The sequence below is a fragment of the Coturnix japonica genome, unplaced genomic scaffold (genome assembly GCF_054131305.1).
Source record: "Coturnix japonica strain WE unplaced genomic scaffold, WE-NBRP24 Scf041, whole genome shotgun sequence".
Lineage (NCBI taxonomy): Eukaryota > Metazoa > Chordata > Aves > Galliformes > Phasianidae > Coturnix > Coturnix japonica.
In genome coordinates, this window is record NW_028188944.1 from 4,437,870 (window position 1) to 4,458,614 (window position 20,745).

At 51.5% G+C, this 20,745-nt stretch overlaps 1 protein-coding gene across 1 annotated transcript in view; it reads right to left on the reverse strand.

The window, feature by feature from the left end:
• LOC146752855 (uncharacterized) overlaps nt 1-13,768 on the reverse strand; it is a 112,639-nt gene extending 98,871 nt beyond the window's left edge. Inside the window, exons 1-3 of the mRNA XM_085531301.1 lie at nt 13,746-13,768; nt 13,569-13,698; nt 13,191-13,332 (exon numbers count right to left, since the gene is read on the reverse strand). Of these exons, the coding sequence (XP_085387427.1) occupies nt 13,191-13,332; nt 13,569-13,698; nt 13,746-13,768 (295 nt within the window). The remainder of the gene's footprint in view (nt 1-13,190; nt 13,333-13,568; nt 13,699-13,745) is intronic.
• Between the last annotated feature and the right edge of the window lie 6,977 nt (nt 13,769-20,745).

The following is a 20,745-nucleotide window of genomic DNA, read 5'->3' on the forward strand; positions in this document are numbered from 1 at the left end:
CTTTGTGGGAATCATATAATGTGCAACTCAGATCTACCTCTTTGTGCAGTGAGTGCCTGTAAATTTGCTAGAGCCTAATATAATATGGCCTTGTGCTTTCCGCTAACTCACCTTCATTTCATTTTCATTACATTTGCTTGGTAGTCAGATTTTGGTGTGTGGATATTTTAAAACAATCTAACTGACATTGGCAAAAAATTAAAAATAAATAAATAAATGCACGACAGCATCAATTGTATCAATTTTTATAGATAAGATAAAGAAGAGCAGTTTCCCTTAGTTTTCTGTGCCTCTTTACTTTCTTACCCCCTCCCCTTGTGTGAGAAACTCTCAAAGTCAAAGATTTCTAGTTAGGCAAAGATGGCAGCGATAGCAGCAGTGCTTATTCATTATTGCAATACTGCGCGCACATCCCCTGTTGGCAAGGGAGAAACTGCACACCAGTCAGTGAAATCAATTCTGTTCTATGCCCTAAACCCAATGCAGGTGATGCTCTCATGGCTCTCATTGGTTGAGCATCTCAGGCTCACAGACTCCTCCAGACTGTTGCTAGGTTTCATTTCCATATAAGGTCAATTACCAACCTCTTGTTTTTAGGTCTGCCTTGTACTTTTCTGCGGACAGAGAAGGGCAATGTTTCCAAAAGTCAGTACATTCATTCTGTCCTGTGCTGGGCTCTACCCACCCTGTGTATTTATCTTGTGCTTGTCTCAATTCTCCCCATGTCAGAATGCCCCCAGTCTGAACTTAATTCTGTTCAGCAACTTTCTTGGTGGAAAAACTACTTATACAGCTGTTTTACAAGAGGGTTATACATTCAGTTAGGGCCTACACTATGTACTGAAAATACTGGAAACTTCCACTGCAAAAACACAATCTACCTCTCCCATCTGTGCAGCCTTGCAGACCCAGAGCATGCCAGGTTATTTCTGCTTTCATAGCATTTGCATGCTGTAGGGTGAGCACAAGGTTCTGCTGCTTGATTCTTCTGCAAGAGCTGCCTACCGGCAAATGGTTGCAGGGATGGAGGATGTGACAGAAAGCATTTGTGTCCACAAGAGCAGAGTTACATTCAGTGCAGAGTGTGAGAGTCAGGTTGGTGTGGAAAAGCACTGACACGCTGGGGATGATGCAGTGCTCACATGTCTAACACTCACAGACATTACTGTCAGAAGGATGGTGCTGTGTTGTGCTTCTACCTTTGGCAGCCCCTGGAGAAATGCTATGGCACACAGAACACCTTTGTATTGCACTGACTGCTGCCATGCAGCATGGATTTAACACACCAAATCCAGAGGAGCATGACTGCATCTAACTGCCCTGAGAAAAACTACTGTAGCTGAAGAGATGAGGAGGCAGCTGCTCATCTGCAGAACAAGCAGTACTGCCAGACACTGGGCCAGGTGAGCACCTCCTGCTGCAGCGTGATGATGACAGGGCTGGAGATGATCTGCAAAGCCAGCTTAAAAGTGGGAGACGTGAGTCAACATGGCAGGAGGACAGAGGTGTTAGGGAGCAGCCAAGGCATCAAAGAGTATCAAAAGGCTTTGAAAAGTATCACAAAGTGACAGCCAGGAAGACTGGGATTATCATGAGCAGCAACCTGGTGCTAGAGATTATTTGCTCCCATACAAAATGGTAGAGATCTTGCTGCAGACATCCCAAAGCCAGGCAAAATGGGAACCCAGAGCTCTGCCTGCACGAACCCCACAGCCAGAGTGTTGCAAGCTGAGCTGCCTTGCTGTTTGTTGCATTCATCGCAATCACTGTGAATGAAGACTCAGAATGCAGTCAAGGCGATAATTGAGCATGAGTGACTTTATTCAATAAAAGACAGGAGGGCTTGAGAGGTCAGGGGTGAAGATGGGACCCCTCTTGTCAAGATGAGAGTGGCTCAGAGCTGGTGCTGCTGCCTGGTGCCTGGGACTGGCAGCCTGACTCTAAGTCCCCATCTAAGATGCTCAGCTTCACCTCACTGATGCTGACCTGCTCCTGCATGGTGGTGCTGCTGCTGGGGCACTCGGGCTGTGCTTGGGATGGGCAGCACTGAAAAGGCACTTGTTATGGTTTTGCAATTTGGTTGGTGTTGGTATTCCACATCAGAACACCATGCTAATAATGGGAGTAAAGGGGACAAGTTTTTTTCCTGTGAACTGCCTTAATGAGCATGTGGGGTGGGGCACCGGAAGGGAAGTGAGGAAGGGGACGGGGTTGCTGGACCGGCTCCCTGCGAGGAGACAACGTGGTCAGAGCTTCCTGCCTTCCACAGCTCCATCGGTGAGATTGGGGACTTGGTATTCTCTTTGTTGAGACTCTCTTGTTGTTGTTTAGTGTTATTAGGTTATTAAACTGCCATTCGTTCTCAGATCACCTTTTTCCTCCCTCATTTTTGGTTAGACCTAATCGCAATCTCCCTTCCCTTCCCCGTCTCCCTAAACGCACGTGGCCGGGCCGCCCCGCATTGCCGCTAGAGAAAAGGGGGAGGGCTTTTGTTCCTGCTGCCCCGGGTTGTGCCCACTGTCCCGGAGTGAGCTCTAGAGAGAACTCCGTGACATTTTTGGTGGAGAATGCGGGCACAGCTCAGGGCAATGTTTTGGGCAGTAATTAGGTGGTCTTTTTCAGCAGCCCTGTATGTAGGACTGATAGTCCCTAGGTTCCTGTGGTCCTGGCTTAAGGACTTCCTGATGTTGGGGGTAGGGGTAGATTTATTAAGCCGATGGCTGGCAGGGATAGAGATATCTGCCTGGCTCCCTTCCAGACTAACGAACATCACAGGCACCGTGCTTGAACTGGCTCACGAATGCTCTGAATTCCTTAAGTATGACTGGGGTGTCAATTGGAATACTGTGTTGTTAGTCTCTCTAATTGTAGTAGTTTACTATAAATTGCAGAGAGACTTGCAAAGAATAGTGCAGAGAGACTCAGGAAAAGGGCCAGAAGCATCGGGACCCCCAGTATCAGGTAATCTCACCCCTGAACACCAGAGGGACCTTGGGAAATTAATAGAACCCCTGAGTGAGTGTGGGAGATCAGGGGGATCTCAGAACGAATGGCTTATGAAAAAGATAGAGAGTCTCGAGAATGAGATCCAAATCCTAAGGGGAAGGCAACAAGTTAATCCCAGCCGACCACAGGAAGCACCAGCATCAGTGTCAGTCGCCCCAGTGGAAGGCCAGAGTTGGGACGTGTGTCCTCACGTCTGGAACGGATGGAGGAAGTAGAGGAAGATCCGGGCGAGGGACCCTCCCCAAAACCACCAAGGAAGGCAACTCAGAAGACTAACAGACATGGAGAAGATAGTGACGATGAAGGCCAGAGATGGGAGCGTGTGCCCTCACGTCTGGAACGGATGGAGGAAGTAGAGGAAGATCCTGGTGAGGGACCCTCCCCAAAACCACTGAGAAAGGCAACCCAGAAGACTAACAGACGCGGAGAAGATAGTGATGATGAGGGAAAAGTCACTGCTTCCTCTACTCGTAAACCTCTGAAAATTACTGAAATCCAAAGTGCGAGAAAGGAGTTTGCCCGACTCCCAGGTGAACGCCTTGTCACTTGGCTGCTCCGGTGTTGGGACAATGGGGCCTCCTGCATGTCTCTAAGCTGCGATGAGGCTCGTCAATTAGGAAACATTGCTCGAGACTCATCTATTGATAGAGGGATCAGCAGATGTCTCGATGGAGTCGCCAATCTCTGGGAGAGGATTCTATCAGCTGTAAAGGCAACCTGTCTTCTCAAAAGTGATTTGGAGCCTGTACTGGAAAAATGGAGTACAGCTGAGGAAGGTATCCAGTACCTGAGAGAAATGGCTGTGGCAGAAATGCTGTTCGATCCCACGTTTGTCCCTGGGGACCCAGAGGATTACCATGACCCAGAAAAGGTGAGCGGTACTCCGGAAATATGCAAGAAACTCATACGGTCAGCACCAGTGAAGTATTCCAGTGTACTATTAACGAACTCTAACAGGTATGATGAGCTGGATAGGAGACCTGAAATTTTTGAGCTCATCCTTTCACTGCAAAATATTGAATACTCACTACTGCCACACCGTACCACCATCGCAGCCATCTGTAAAATGGTGGATAGAATGGACCAAATGGAGAGAAGACAGGACAACATGCAGAAGAGCTGGTCTGCGGCAAGGAACCACAGTGAACCTGTGGCAGTCTCAGCTGTCAGACGCAAACGCACACCTGTCCGAGTGAAGGACCGCAGTGAGCCTATGTCACGTGGTGCCATGTGGAACTACCTGCGTGACCATGGAGAGGATATGAAGAAGTGGCATGACGAACCCAATTTTGTACTGCGAGCTCGGGTAAGAAAATTACAAAAGAGGTCAGCCACTACTGAGGTTGCCTCTACCGCTGTAGACAACCAATAGAGGGGCCCTGCCCTCAGCCAGGGGGGGGAAAGGGATAATAGAGTGTATTGGACTGTGTGGATTCGGTGGCCTGGCACATCAGAACCACAAAAATATAAAGCACTAGTGGATACCGGTGCACAGTGCACTCTGATACCCTCAGGTTTCGAAGGGACAGAACGGATACATATACATGGGGTGACTGGGGGTTCGCAGGAACTGTCTGTATTGGAGCCCGAGATAAGCCTCACTGGTAGAGACTGGCAGAAACATCGCATAGTGACTGGCCAGGGGGCTCCTTGCATACTTGGAATAGATTACCTAAGAAGGGGACATTTCAAGGACCCCAAAGGATACAGATGGGCTTTTGGAATAGCTGCTATAGAAACAGACAATATTAAGCAGCTGTCTGATTTGCCTGGCCTATCAGGGGACCCGTCTGCTGTGGGGTTACTACGGGTGGAAGAACAACGGGTACCAATTGCCACGAGAACAGTACACAGACGACAGTACCGTACTAATAGGGATTCCTTGCTCCCTATCCATAAGCTCATTCAACAACTAGAAATTCAGGGAGTAATTAGTAAGACCCATTCACCCTTCAATAGCCCCATATGGCCAGTGCGCAAAGCCAGTGGAGAATGGAGGCTGACAGTAGACTATCGTGGCCTTAATGAGGTCACACCCCCATTGAGTGCTGCAGTGCCAGACATGTTGGAACTCCAGTATGAACTGGAATCAAAAGAGGCAAAATGGTATGCCACCATTGATATTGCCAATGCATTCTTCTCTGTCCCTTTGGCCACAGAGTGTAGGCCACAGTTTGCTTTTACTTGGAGGGGTGTTCAGTACACTTGGAATCGTTTGCCCCAGGGGTGGAAACACAGCCCGACCATCTGCCATGGGCTGATCCAAGCCACATTGGAACAGGGCGGTGCTCCAGAGCACCTGCAGTATATAGATGATATCGTTGTGTGGGGTGATACAGCGACGGAGGTTTTTAAAAAAGGAGAACGGATAATCCAGATCCTCCTGTCTGCTGGTTTCGCTATTAAGCGAGACAAAGTGAAGGGCCCTGCCCAAGAAATCCAGTTTCTTGGGGTGAAATGGCAAGATGGGCGTCGCCACATCCCAATAGACGTGATCAACAAAATTACTGCAATGTCTGCGCCCACTGACAAAAAAGAGACACAGTCCTTCCTGGGTGTGGTAGGCTTCTGGAGGATGCACATCCCAAATTATAGCCTCATTGTGAGCCCCCTCTATCAGGTGACCCGAAAGAAGAATAGCTTCGCGTGGGGCCCTGAACAGCAGCAGGCCTTTGAGCAAATCAAGCAAGAGATAGCCCGTGCTGTGGCCCTGGGGCCAGTACGGATGGGACAGGATGTGAAGAACATCCTTTACACGGCTGCTGGGGAGAAAGGTCCCACTTGGAGCTTGTGGCAGAGAACCTCAGATGAGACCCGAGGCCGACCCCTAGGATTCTGGAGTAGAGCATATAGGGGGTCGGAAGAGGGCTACACTCCAACTGAGAAGGAGATCTTAGCCGCATATGAAGGGGTCCGGGCTGCCTCTGAGGTAATTGGCACCGAAACGCAGCTTCTCCTGGCACCTCGACTTCCAGTGCTGAATTGGATGTTTAAAGGGCAGGTTCCCTCCACTCACCATGCCACAGATGCCACATGGAGTAAGTGGGTTGCACTAATCACACAGCGGGCCCGGATGGGGAACCTCAGCCGTCCAGGGATCCTAGAAGTGATCATGGACTGGCCCGAAGGTAAAAAGTTTGAAGCACCACCAGCAGAAGAGGTGTCACGCGCCAAAGAGGCTCCCCCATACAATGAACTTCTGGAAAATGAAAAGAAGTTTGCCCTGTTCACTGATGGATCGTGCCGCATTGTTGGGAAACATCGCAGATGGAAGGCTGCAGTGTGGAGCCCCACACGACAAGTTGCAGAGGCCACGGAAGGAAGAGGAGAATCGAGTCAATTTGCGGAGGTAAAGGCTGTCCAGCTGGCCCTAGACATTGCTGAGTGGGAGAAATGGCCAGTGCTTTACCTCTATACTGACTCATGGATGGTGGCCAATGCCTTATGGGGGTGGTTGCAGCAATGGGAACAAAACAACTGGCAGCGGAAAGGTAAACCTATTTGGGCCGCTGAACTATGGAAGAACATTGCTGCCCGAATAAAGAACATGGTCCTAAAGGTGCGTCACGTAGATGCCCACGTGCCCAAGAGTCGAGCAACAGAGGAGCAACAAAATAACCACCAGGTAGATCGAGCTGCCAGAATTGAGGTGGCTGAGATAGACCTGGATTGGCAGAATAAGGGAGAGTTATTCCTAGCTCGGTGGGCCCATGAGACCTCAGGCCATCAAGGCAGAGATGGAACACATAAGTGGGCTAGAGACCGAGGGGTGGACATAACTATGGATGCTATTGCGCAGATCATCCATGATTGTGACACCTGTGCCATGATCAAACAGGCCAAGAGGATGAGACCTCTCTGGGGGGAAGGGCGATGGGAAAAGTATAAATATGGGGAGGCATGGCAGATTGATTATATCACCCTGCCAAAGACTCGTAATGGTAAGCATTATGTACTCACCATGGTGGAGGTAACCACTGGGTGGCTTGAGACATATGCGGTACCCCATGCCACTGCCAGAAACACCATATTAGGCCTAGAGACACAAATCCTGTGGCGACATGGCACCCCAGAGAGGATTGAATCAGACAATGGGACTCATTTCAAAAATTCACTGGTGAGCACTTGGGCCAAAGAACATGGCATCGAGTGGATCTATCACATCCCCTATCACGCACCAGCCGCTGGTAAGATCGAGCGCCACAACGGTTTGCTGAAAACCACGCTGAAAGCAATGGGTGGTGGAACATTTAAGAACTGGGAGAAACATCTAGCAGAAGCCACCTGGCTGGTAAACACCCGAGGATCAGCCAACTGAGACAGCCCTACACAGTCCAACTCCCTGCGTACCGTGGAGGGAGACAAGGTTCCTGTGGTGCATGTAAAGAATATGCTGGGAAAAGCGGTTTGGGTCCTTCCAGCCTCTGGAAAAGGGGAGGCCCCTCCGTGGAACTGTCTTTGCACAGGGACCTGGGTGCACCTGGTGGGTGATGCAGAAGGATGGGGATGTTCAGTGTGTGCCACAGGGAAATCTGATGCTGGGGGAGTGCAGCCTGTGATTCCATGTGTGTATATATATATATATTTGTATGTACATATGTAATGCATGTTAACTACTGTTCTGTTTATATGTTGATAAAAGTTAGGCATGATGTGATGATGTGTAATAAGGGGTGGAATGTTATGGTTTTGCAATTTGGTTGGTGTTGGTATTCCACATCAGAACACCATGCTAATAATGGGAGTAAAGGGGACAACTTTTTTTTTCTGTGAACTACCTTAATGAGCATGTGGGGTGGGGCACCGGAAGGGAAGTGAGGAAGGGGACGGCGTTGCTGGACCGGCTCCCTGCGAGGAGACAACGTGGTCAGACCTTCCTGCCTTCCACAGCTCCATCGGTGAGATCTGGGACTTGGTATTCTCTTTGTTGAAACTCTCTTGTTGCTGTTTAGCATTATTGGGTTATTAAACTGCCATTCGTTCTCAGATCACCTTTTTTCTCCCTTACTTTTTGTTAGACCTAATCGCAATCTCCCTTCCCTTCCCCGTCTCCCTAAACGCACGTGGCCGGGCCGCGCCGCCGTGCCGCTAGAGAAAAAGGGGGGGGGGCTTTTGTTCCTGCTGCCCCGGGTTGTGCCCACTGTCCCGGAGTGAGCTCTAGAGAGAACTCCGTGACAATGAGGAATTATAAACTGGAATACCAGATACCTGGCAACGTAACAATGCTTTGGCAATGAAAACAGCTTTATTCATCTCTGTAATAAACCAAACCAAAACAAAACAAAAACAACAATCCAACATGACATTGACAGAGAAACTTGAACAACAACAACAAAAAACTTCAAGGGAAAAAACAGGCATTCAACTTTCAAGTCAGCTAATCGTGTGTTCTCATGTCAATGATCTTATAGGAGTTCTTGTTGAGAAACTCAGCAGGAAGAGCAACCTCAAAAATAAAGCATGAGACACGGTTTTGCAGCACTGGGAACCAGATACAAGCACTCAGTTTGCCAGTCCCATGCTATGCAATTAAAGAGGCCTTTACTGAGGTTTCCCATTAGCCACTGAATTAGCCATTTGACAAATCACCTTTTGCATTATTCAGCCTGCTCAGGACAAACATTATCTGTAGAGTGATTTAACCCACAAGAACATGAGAACTGCTACACTGGCTTAGGCCAGCAGAACAGCTCCAGCCCCAAGCCACAGGCAGCAGGCAGCCAGCAAGGCAGGCACGGGGGAATGGAGCCCTGTGGCCAGCGCTGCCACCCTCCTCTGCACCAGGCACTACGTCAATGTGCACTCAGACACAGACCTTCCCCTAGGTCTTACTCCCTTTAGGCATCACAGACTTCACTACACCCTTCTAAATGACAGGACTATTTGGCAGCTAGGACAGCTGTCACTGAAATCCATGACCCCAGTTCATGGCAGGGCAATGGACTCCTCTGACTAACAGTCTGGATCTCAGATTGTCCACCTATGATTGTAGTAAGGGCACTGCACAGGGTGTTCAGAGAAGCTATGGATGCCCCATCCCTGGAGTTGTTCAAGGCCAGGCTGGATGGGGCTTTGGGTAACCTGATCTAGAGAAAGATGTAAGCATTAGAACTAGATGATGACTAAGAGCTTTTCCAACCCATACCATCCTATGATTCAAGGAGCTGAAGATGGCACAGTACCTGTCCCTGAGCATCAGGGGACCAAATACCAGACTTGAGACCTTTTCTGAGAACCATACATTTAACTTCTCTGTGGCCCGTCTCAACATCCTACAGATACCAATTGCTCTCAATTCCTCTACAGGTTTTCTTACTTCAAGAACCATAAGCAAGAGATGCCACAGAAAATTACTATTATTACCATTCCATCATAGTCTGAAGGCCAGTCAGACACAGAATCACCAACGCAACCACTTTTGCAGCAGCGTTAACTGGGAACATTTATGAAAGCTTGGAACTAGAGTATCATCTTTTACCCCTGGATCTGTACTGCCAGTTCCAAAACACTACCTGGACAGCAATTACTATTGCACCACAGCATGCAGTGAGATCAGCCCCTCCACCTGCAATTACTTCCTGGTGTGTCCCTTTGGGGCAGCATACAGCACAGCTCCCACTCACCCAGAGCTCAGGAGCTGACAGATCAGTTAACCTGGTCAGGAGAACCTCATGCTCCTCTCTGTCAGCTCCCCTGCTGCCAAGCACAGGTGGGTACCCACATTAGCGCTGTTGTGGATGAGGGGTGGCCCCAGCAGGAGCACCACTGAAGAACATTGGCTGGCTGCCTGGGCCTCATGCACACCTACAACAGACAAGAAGGTGCTTCTTCCAGGATTTGTTTCCAAAATGATGTCTCAAACTTCACAGTATTCAGCATGCAGGAACCATGTAGTCAGAAGGTATATCTGACTAATCAGAAGCAAATCTTCCCATTGTATCACAAAGTAAACAATTATTTTATATATATTTATGGAGGGAATGGCTCACTTTTAAGCAACAAAAGCCTGTAGTTGTTTGGATTTGGCCTTAGAGGCTTGAGTATGTCTCCAGTACTGCTTCAATTCAACCGTATTTCTTTTTGCTCTCCATCTGCACCATAACACGCTTTCACTTCCAAAGCATTTCAGGTAACAACTTGAAGAACAATTTTTATTTTAAACATACACACACATCTCTTAGCATAAAACTCATCAAATAGTGTCAGCAAGCACATTTTAATAGCATAATATCGAAAAGTAATTTTACTACTATCTAAGAGTCTGAAGTCTGCAGAGGATATATTTAGATGCATATAAATAGACAACAGTCGGTGATGTCTGGTCAAAGGAGTACAAATCTTTCCTAATGCATGGAATTTGCCTGGCCCCAAACACTGCAACAGCACTTAGACAAGCCTTTTCTACTTGGCTCAAATTCTGCCAGGCCTGTTAATAACAAAGCTATTAGCATGATTTTCTGGATGGGTTGCTTGCTTAGAGAATATTCAAAGATTGTTCTAATAAACTAAACCCGTTCCCACATCTGAAAGCATAGGAAATATTGATCAACAATGGAAAGCCATTAGCCTTTCAGCATTTAACATATCCCAATGCGCCCCCACAGACCGACAAGCTCTCCAGGTACCTTCGGACGCTCCATCTCCCCACTGCTTGCAGGCACCTTTGCTTGCCCAGACCACACCAGCGGGAACACCATCCCCATCTTCTGAAATTTTTGGAAAAAAATGTACACCAAGGCAGCTGCGTGGGGAGCTCAGTTACAGATTGGCCTGGGGAAGCTCCGTTTCCCTCTTTCTGTGCTGTTCTGACACATTTGTTTTTGGGTTCCCACCTGTTTTGCCCCACATACCTCATCAGTCCCATTCTTAGGTTGGACAACACCTTACCTTCTTCCTCTACCTCATGGTCAACATCTACCAATGTTCATAATGATGCAGCCAAATACAAATCTCTTCAGGCAAAAGATTTGTACAACAAATTCAAAGACAGCACCCAAGAAACCATCTGAATAACACTGCACCTCCTTGAGCATAAACCAAAGATGAGATTGATGAGTGCAAGGAGTCCATTCCTGGACTTGTGTAGGTTTTAGTAAGCCACAAAACTGGTAGACCAGCTCAGCTTCTAACTCATGCGGGACTCTTCAAATAGCCAGGATTTATTTCCACTGACTGCATTGCCATGAGAAAACTGGTAACTGCTTTTTCTGAAAGAAGAAATGCAAGCTAATATACCATGGGAAGCTTCTTAGTAAGCTTTGTGACTGGAGGCCTAGCTGGCAAGCTTGGGTGTGCATTTTGATACAGCCTTAATGCATTAAAATGCATTTATTATGCATTTAAACAAATGCATAATCCCTTGAGAACAGCTTATATTTAGAAATGTAGATCAGAAAGGTGTTTGGGCACTGAGAGCATTCAGTTTCTGGTATGGTTCTTCCTGCAGAATTGAACCTGACTCTCAGACCAACAGAGAGGAATCGCTGCTCCACGTTTTGGAGCACAGCGGCTCCACCCCACCAGGACAGATTCCAGCAGTAAAACACAGCAGTGGGCTGACACCAAGGGGAGACCCACACACAGCCCACGGCTCCAGGGGATGACTCCAAGCTAATGGAACCAGGCAGAGGCCCCACCACACCACGAGGCACACACTGCCCCAACAGCCCTGGGCACTGTGCTCCTGCCGATGGCTGCAGGTAGGATGGGTGCTGCCAGAACCAGCCCAGCCCTCCCAAGGAAGTAGAAACCCTTTGACACACAGTTATCACCAAAAGGCTCCAACAACCCAGGGAGGATCCATCCATCCCACTGCTTTGTTGTCTGTCGACCTTCACTTGAAAAGGGCTGGACATGCAGCATTCAGACAAGGATTCTCAGAAGGAATGAGCAGACACCACCTTACTCTGGGGACATGTAAACGTGAATGGGAAAGATCAGTAACCAGCAACATGACGAGAAAGGCATAGGTATCCTGGGCTGTCAAGCTCTGTAGGAGACAGCCAGAGACCGTGCAGGGACAGCCCCAGCTAAAGGCTCCCAGCTTTCCCCTCCTTGGTTTGGGGGCTGGTCAGATGATGTTCACACCAGCAGCTAAAGCCAACACACCCTCCTGTTCCAGTTGCTCAATGCAATGAAAATTGCCTGCCCTGGAGACATGACAGACCAGGCTAGAGAGAGAAGACAACAGCACAGGAGAGGAAATACTGCTGCCCTGTATCACAGAAGAAAATGACAGAGGGCAGTGGCCGTGATCTGCAGATGCCATGCTGATGCCAAGCCAGCGCCTGGCAAGCAGCAACAGCAGGAAGGGCTGTGACAGCTCCTCGCCCACCTCTGCCCGGGCTCCCCAGGTGTGGCAGCACTGAACTGCCCCTCCGTGTAGCCGCCCTCCGTGGCTCCCTCCTCAGCTGCAGCCGATCCCTGCAGGGAGGTTTGTTTGTTCCTGACATCAACATGGCTGCAAGGTTTCGGCTGGCTCCTCAACAACTGCCGTGCTGTCTCCCCTAACGGGAACCTTCCATCAGAAAAAAAAAAAAAAAAAAAGGTTGATTGTGTCCTACATTTGCTTTCCCGCAGACGAGGAGCGCTCACTACACACAAAAAGGAGGGGAGGGGAAGGGACGGCACTTAACACAAATCCTGGGATCCCGGGGACAAGCGACAGCCTCCCAGGACAGAGGTGCAATGAGAGGCGTGTGCCGGGCGAGGGCAGCGGGACGGCGCGGCTGACGGGAGCCTCCCGCGGTGAGGGCAGGCGGCAGGAGGGAGCCGGGAGCCGCATCTCCGCACACCCGGTGCGTTCCCTGCGGAGGAGCTCAGGAACCCCCCGCAGCCGGAGGAGCCGAGCCGTGCCCCCGAGCGAGCGCCCGGCAGGACCGCGGGCACGGCCGCGACCCCGGCAGCGCAGGGCTCGGGCGGCACCGCGCAGCCCCGGCCCGGCCCGGCGGTGCCGGCGCTCCCCAGACGGCGGCAGCACCGCGCCAAGGAGCGGAGGGGAGTCCCAGGCGCCGGCGGACACCCCGTCCCGTCCCGTCCCGTCCCGGTGCGATGCGGGGCGAGCCCTGCACGGAGCCGGGCGGGACCGCGCCGCTGGCGCCCTCCCGCGCCCCTTCCCCCATGAATAAGTAACGGCGGCTGCAATGCGGCGGGAGCCGGGCGACGGCCGCCAGCTCCGCGATTACCTGGTGCCTCTCGGGGAAAGACGGCGTCCGGAGCGCTTCCCCTGCAGCGGCGGCCGCGGCCGGGCTCCGGCGGGGCTTCAGACTCTCGCAGCAGGCAGGCTGGCCGCCTCTCTGCCCTGTGCCATGGCTCAGCAGCCGCATCCTAGACCGGCTCCGCGGTGGCGGCTGCCGGCGGCCGCGGAGGGAAGGGCAGCCCGCACGGACGGCCCCATGGAGCGCGGCGGATCGGCTCCGGCTCCGGCTCCGGCTCCGGCTCCGGCTCCGGCTCCGGCGCGGGCAGCGGCAGCGCACATGCACACACGCGCACACCGCGCCGGGCGGGCGGGAGGCGGGGGGGCGGCGCGGGCGCGGGGCACGCAGCGGCGCAGCCCTCCGAGCCCGCTCGCATCGCCCCGCCGCGGGCAGCCCGCGCCGCTCCGCTCCGCGCCCGCCGACCTCGCGGTGGAGCCGAGCCGGGTGAATCCTCGCCGAGCGCTGCGTGTCCGCGCTTCGCTGCGGAACGACGGAGCTTGGAGGGGGGGGGGGGGGGCGCGGAGCCTCCCCGGGGGCACCTACGGCGCGGCGGGCGGCAGGGCCATGCGGCTCCGCGCTCAGGCGGAGCAGCCGCGGCGCCGCGCGGTGCGGTGGGGCAGGGCGGGGTGCTCGGCCCGGCCCTTCGCTGCGCCCATCCTCCGCACCGAGCGCTGCCGCCCGGCCCCGGCCCCCGCCAGCGGCGCCGCGCGATGCAGCACGGAGGCGGCCGCCGCCTCCCCCGCACCGCGCCGCCGCGCCGGGGCGGGCACGGGATGCGGGCGCTCCCCGCCCCGCACGCACGGCTGAGCCGCAGCCGCCCGACCGCGCGCAGACGTGTCGCGGGCCGGGCAGCCGCGCACCGGGCGGGGCAGCGCCGACAGGGAGCACGGAGCCACGAGTCTGACCAACGCTCGGGTCGGGATGCGGGAGGGACGCGGGACCCCGGGCCCCGTGGGGAGGCGGGTGCGTGAGGAGCGGAGCGGAGAGGAGAGGAGAGGAGCGGAGAGGAGAGGAGAGGAGAGGAGAGGAGAGGAGAGGAGAGGAGAGGAGAGGAGAGGAGAGGAGAGGAGAGGAGAGGAGCGGAGAGGAATGCTGCTGCCACCGCTCAGGAGCGTTTTCGGCTTTCCAGCGGCTTTTCCGCTGAGGGAACCGGCAGAAACGGCTGCGGCGCCAGGAGGAGCCACGCACGGATTCGAGGCGGCGTTGGAAGCCGAGCGCGGAGCTGCGCGGAGCGGAACGGAACGGGCTCCTGCCGGCCCGGCCCCGGCCCCGACACGCGGCTGGGTGGAGGAGATGAGCCCGGCGCGGAAATGAGAGGTTACGTTGTCTCCGGGGTCAATAAATTCTGTAGGCGTCAGGGTTTTAGAGGTTGTTTCCTGTCTCCAGGACTCCTAGCAGTGTGAAGCTCTGACATTTTGAAACCTTGGTCCGGTTTTCTCAGAAAATGACAGCGATGTTACAGCACGGCGAGCAGAGCACCGCGACAAACACTGCCTGCCCGGAGAGGAGCTGCCGTACCTTGCCAACATGCAGCAACCCTGCGCCTGGAAAGAGGCCCCCACCACTGGCCATGAACCCTGGCCCCTCGGCCACCCTCCCGTGGGGACAGCAGTGGTGCCGCTTGGCTGGGGCTGTCCCCACTCTCATGCTGCCTGCAGCTGGAGGAGCGCGGGGCCAGGGTTACTGTGGAGCAGGTGGGTACAGCCCATCGTTGTGCCGGGATGGATGCAATGCTTCTGGATACCTTGTGCTGGGCGTTGTGCTGGGTGCGCACGTGGGGGGAGCACAGCCCCAGAAGAAGAAGAAAGCTGCAGCGCTGCACCTCACACCTTCCTCCTGGAAACCTTCCTGCCCTGGGATCCAGCGCCTGGGGTCAGTGTGAGCAAGGAAAGGGAATGCGGCTTTGCTCCCAGACCCATCTCTGTGCAGCCTGAGGACACAGTTCTTGCAACCTCTAAGGGGGAAAAGGAGCATTGTTTTGAGATCAGCACCACAGCTTGTGCCTGTGGACCATCAAAACTGCCCTTCCCAGAGCAGTGGCCACCTCTGCCCTATCAGCAACTGCTGCCTGGGGCTGGGAACTGAGGATTGGCACTGAGGGCAGCTCTCCTCTATCCATTTTCAAGCCCACTGCTCCATGGATCAGGATCAGGCTGTTACAAGGGCAGAGAGGCCCAAGTGATGAAGGAAGGGAGCGACTGATTCCTCTGCTCCCCTAAGAGAAAAGCCACGTCAGAAAGTTGGCTTTGCCGGGGTTTTCTTGTGCATCCCTAATTTTCAGTTCTATCACTGCTGTCTTTTAGAACTGGAGGGAGTGTGTTTGGTGTTCCTCAGTCCCATGCTTGTCCCTGCTCAGCATTAGCAGTGTGCTCCCTGGGGGGAGCAGACAGACAGGAAGGCGCTCTGTGGTAATGCATCTGCAGTCTTGGCTGACCTCTGCCACATGGAGCAGCCTCCTCAGGCCTCTCATTCCCAGCATTTGCTGCCTTGGCACTCCGTTCTGGCCCAGGAGCAGCAGGGCGGGCACAGCAGCGGTGCCAGCTGTGTTCTGGTGCGAGGAAAGGAAGCAAATGTTTGGGTATGACTTTCTTGGTGACAGGAGAAGCTTGTTCCAAGTCAGGCTCATAGTGGAGGCTGCACTGCTTTGCTGCCATCCAACACAAACACCAGGACTGGGTCAGAATCACTCTGAACAGGTACTGTGACAGCACCTCCCAGCAGCTGCCTCCTCACAGGCAGGTTCAGGAACATCCTGCACCCTCTGCTCTCAGGGCTGTGCAGGGGCTACTGCCAGCTCAAAATTCATGTTGGGCATGGGCCTGAAATGGCCCTGCTGCTTTGGTAACATCCCCAGGGAAAAATGCTCTTTTCCAGAGGGTCTGGGAGCGCTGAGAGGCAGGTGGCCATGGGGAGCACCCGCTGTGCCACAGCTCAGCCACTGTACCTGCACTCCCACCCTTCCCCACGAGCCCTTGAGGGAGCTTTGTCTTACTGCAGCCTTCAGGAACAGGATAAATGCCTTCTTTCTGGCAGAAGACCACTTGTTAGCCTATATTCTCCCTTCATAGGTATCATTCAAGAATTATTTGATAGAATCACTGAGTGGCTTGAGTTGAAAGGAACCATTGAAAGTCATCCCATCCACCTCCCCTACAATGCACAGAGACACCCACAGCTCCGTCAGGAGCTCAGAACCCATTTCCTGACCTTGAGGACCTGCAGGGATGGGGCACCACCACCTCTTTGGGCAAACTGTGCAGTGCCAACACCACCCTTATTGTGAAAACTTATGTCCAATTTAAATATCCCATCTTTCAGTTTGAAACCATTTAACCATTTTCCTCTGGATGAACACACCATCAGGTCTGTGTCTCCCCTGAACTGAGGACTCCACATATGGAGCAGTGCTCCAGGTGAGGTCTCGCAGAGCAGAGCAGAGGGGTGGGATCACCTCCCTCAGTCTCTGACCACACTGTTTTTTGTGCAGCCCAGGGTACAGTTGGACTCAATGATCTCTAGAGGTCCCTTCCAACCCCTACAGTTCTGTGATTCTGTGATACAGTTGTCTTTCTGGGCTGTGAGGGCACATTACTGGCTCACGGACATCACTTTGGTCTCTTTTGGCTGAAATAAAGATGGAAGGCTGCAGCTACGTGCTGTACCTGTCATGCTGCCCAAGTGCTTCCTGCCCCCCAGAGCCATGTGCCCCACTCAGCCCTAGGCACAGTGGCTGCTTGTCCCCACCTGCTTCACACCATAACCCCTTGCTGGCCTTGCAGCTGGGGAAGATGCCATCAGTTAGAAGTGCTGCCCAGCAGCTGGGCACGCAGGCGTTTTTCTTGGGGAAAGGAAGGAGAAATACTTTCCTAAGGTGTTGTGTGCAAGCCTGGGGAAGTGACAGATTAGGGAGACAGTCTGGATTGAGCCAAATGCTTAAAAACAAACCAAAACCACCTCTGAGTGCTAATGCAGTGTGCTATGTACACACCCTAAAGGAGACCAACAGCAGTGCAGGGAGGTAGAACAGCAATGGATGGGTGGCTGCAAGGTTTAGCATCCCTGTTGGAACTCTGAAGCAAGAGGGAGTAAATGCTTCTTTTTATGGTAGTCTGTTGTGGCTAATCAAGAAGCGTTTGGGAACTGCGGTTTTTACTCATTTTTACAAGAAGCTCAATGCCTCAGTGACGGAAATGTCGGGGCAGCGCTGCATGCAGTGTGTCCTCCCCTGAGGGCCGGGCAATGGGAGCACTGCGGTTATCGGGCACAGGGGACGCTCTGTCCGGCGGCGGCAGCGCGGTACGTCAGGTTCATCGGTGTTGGTTTCCCACGGTTTAAATTATTTTAGTTTCAGTTCTGCGGTCTGTAAGATGGGGGAGCTGTTGCATTGCACAAGAACCGCGCAGGCTGCTCCTCCCGGTTCCACGCGGTGAGAGCCTCCCGGGCCGGGCTCACCCGATCCATCACCGGCCATGGCTCCGCGGGAGCCTGGCCCACGGAAGGGATTGCTGGATAAGCCTCTTCCTTACTTTAATAGCTCTAACGCTATGTAAAGTGGACTGGCGTTGCATGGAAGCCCACAGTACACGTGTTCGCGAGCAGCAGCACGGACTCATTTATTGCCCCTGGATGTGCTTCACTGCTGGGTGACGGTGAAGCAGGCTGGTCCTCAGGTCAGCTTGGTTCCCTGGCTGAAACTAAGCCAGGTGAAATAGATGCTTGGTTGCTGATGTGCACCTTGGGATTCTTAGTTTATGGGTTTGTTGGTTTGTTTGATTGTGGGTTGTTTTGGGCTTTTTTGTTGTTGTTTTGTTTTGTTTTTTAATCTTTTACAAATCTTTTCAGCCTAGATTTACATTCATGATTACAGTATTATACTGTTTGTTCTCTAACAGCCTCGCTTTCTGAGAAAGAAGTAAAACAAAGCACTGACACCTTTTGGGTTGATTTCTAAATCTCGTCTGCGATAAAATGATTTCTACCAATTGGCACCTGACTTTCAAAATGGTGGTTTATATCTCTCTTTTATCTAACAGATGCCACCCAGCAGATCACTACCAGCACAAGGCCTGTTGGACAGCAGCGTGGCCCCAGCACCAGGCTGCATGGGGGACGGGGAGGATGGGGAGGAACACAGAGCACCACTCCAAGTGCCTCCGTCAGCACTGTCCATCTTTCCAGCCTGCTCACCACAGGGTCAGTGCACTCCCACTGCATTCAGGCAGGCAGAGCTGCTGGGTGAGGGGTGCATGGGATGGGACGGGCTGCACCCAGCTGTAGTGAAGTGCCTCTGTCCCACACACTGCAGCCACCCCTGTGCTCATGAAATAAAACCAAGCATCTGGGTTAAGGATGTGCTCCATTGCCCATCTCCTTTTCCCTTCTTCTGGCAGTACTTAGGTGTGCCCTTGGCAGTTATTAATGAGCTCCCTTAACACTTGCACTCTTTTCATGTTGCTGTTTGCTTGGTTGTTTTTATTTTTTTAATGCTTTCTTATTCACATTATTCCTTATGTGACTTATCCTTGTGGAGATGACATCTCTATAGGAAGTAGCAAAGTCAGCATCATCAGCCTGCATGAACTGCCTGAGCATCCTTGCTGCTTCTGAAGCAGCCAGGTGAAGGGCTGGTTTACAGCATGAACTGAAAATGGTTTGCTTGTCTCCCAGCTGCTGATTCAAGTATTTACCTTAGGCCAAGACTTAAGTGGAGAAGAGAAATTTGAGCCGCTTGCTCCATCTTCCTTCTGCATGTCCTATCTATTATACCCACCCAATCAGCTGAAGGCTCTCAATTAACTGATGAGTGGGAGGATGAAGAACCATTTATGCACACAAGTTTAAAAAAAATAAATAATAATCACTCGGTTTACAGTCTTTGTGGTCACAGCTTAAAGCAGAATTTCATTACAGAATTTAATCACTGGCATAACCACACTTCAGTGACAAAGTTGCATCAAAGCAAATCAATTGTTACTCCAAAATTTTACTCACAGGTACTGGCAGGGTCTAATTCTGTCTGATGATTTTCTGACCAGAGAAGGAATATTCCACTGGGCAGGAAAAGGAGTTAGATAGAATGACTTAGGCAGAAACATCCCAAACAAGTAGAAATGGAAAGATGCTGGGGTAACTAATATTGTCAGGAATTTGCCAATGGGGAAAAAAAAATAATGCAGAGGCACATGGGCAAAAGAAGTCTTGTAATAATTCTTCAAAAGAGAGGGAGCTGGAATCTGGTATGGATCCCCATAGCTTCCAAGCTTGTTCAATTAAAATCAACACTGAATGGGTTTTCTTTCACTTCCATTACTCAAGCTGCATTCTTCAAAGGGATAGCAAATGAGTGATATGCATATGAAAGAACCATGGAGTATGAAATTACAAAATGATACAAGGTTTGGATATTTGCACTTTGAGATATTAAATCTTCTGAAGAAAAATATTTGAGCAAATTCTGAATAAAGGACCCTACAGAGGAGGAAGGAAGAGCTGTGAGATAAATCTAATAAAGATGATACTATGCAATTTCCGAACACTCTTGAATTACTGAGTTTAGCTGTGGCAGTGTTTCCAATGGAGGATTCACTCCCACGTAGTCAGGCAGCAAGCACATTTTAAAGCCTATTTGGAACTATTTTCTACTCATGGCTGCCATGGGGCAGTCTATGGGGAATACGTATGTCACAAAATCAGAACCACAGGGGTGGAAAGGGACGTGTGAAGCTCCCTCAGCCCACCCTCTTGCTAAAACCCAGGTGACTTTATTATTTTTATTGTTAAAAGTGGACATCAGAAATTCACTTTTTTCTGCTGTAGCAGCACCAGCCCTTTGGTGCTGACCTGAAACATGTTCCCTAGCCCTCTTCCACTCCTGCTTTGCTGTTCCACTTCTCTCATAGTACTTCACACGCTCCATCAAAACCTCTTCTTACTTTTCTTTTAGAAACCTTCGTTTCCTCTGTGATTTTCATTGAATCCTGGACGCATTTCCCTATGGTCAATAAGCTTTTTTCCCCAGTTCTTGCAAGTTTTCTCATTTCTTATGGCCTCTTTAAAACATTCATCCATTTGAGGCACCATCACTCAAATTTTCCCTTTTGTGGAGGAGCCTGAATGTGCTGCACACAGCTACATGTTAGTAGGAAGGGTTTTTTTTTAAATCAAAGTGGGGCTGTCTATGTACAGTAAAGAAATAAGTACTACTGTCTCCATTTAGTCCATTCTCTTATGACTCCACTCTCAGATTTCAGGCTGGATAGCAAAAGGGTGTGCTGCCAGAAAAGCTTTTCACCTCCTGGAGAAGTGCAGATACTCACGGACAAGATGTTCTCAGTCAGCACACCCAAAAATGTGTGTCCTGTGTAGTTGGTTCAGAGCCCATCCCCAAGGCTCTGAGCATGTGGGCCCCACTCACTGCAGGCAAAGCTTTTCCTGCTCCCTGCTGCAGAGCCACACATCACCCAGGGACTGATCCACACAGCTGTTTGCTTTCTCAAAAACAAACAACAACAAGAGAAGAAAGAATTATCTTTAACCACATTCC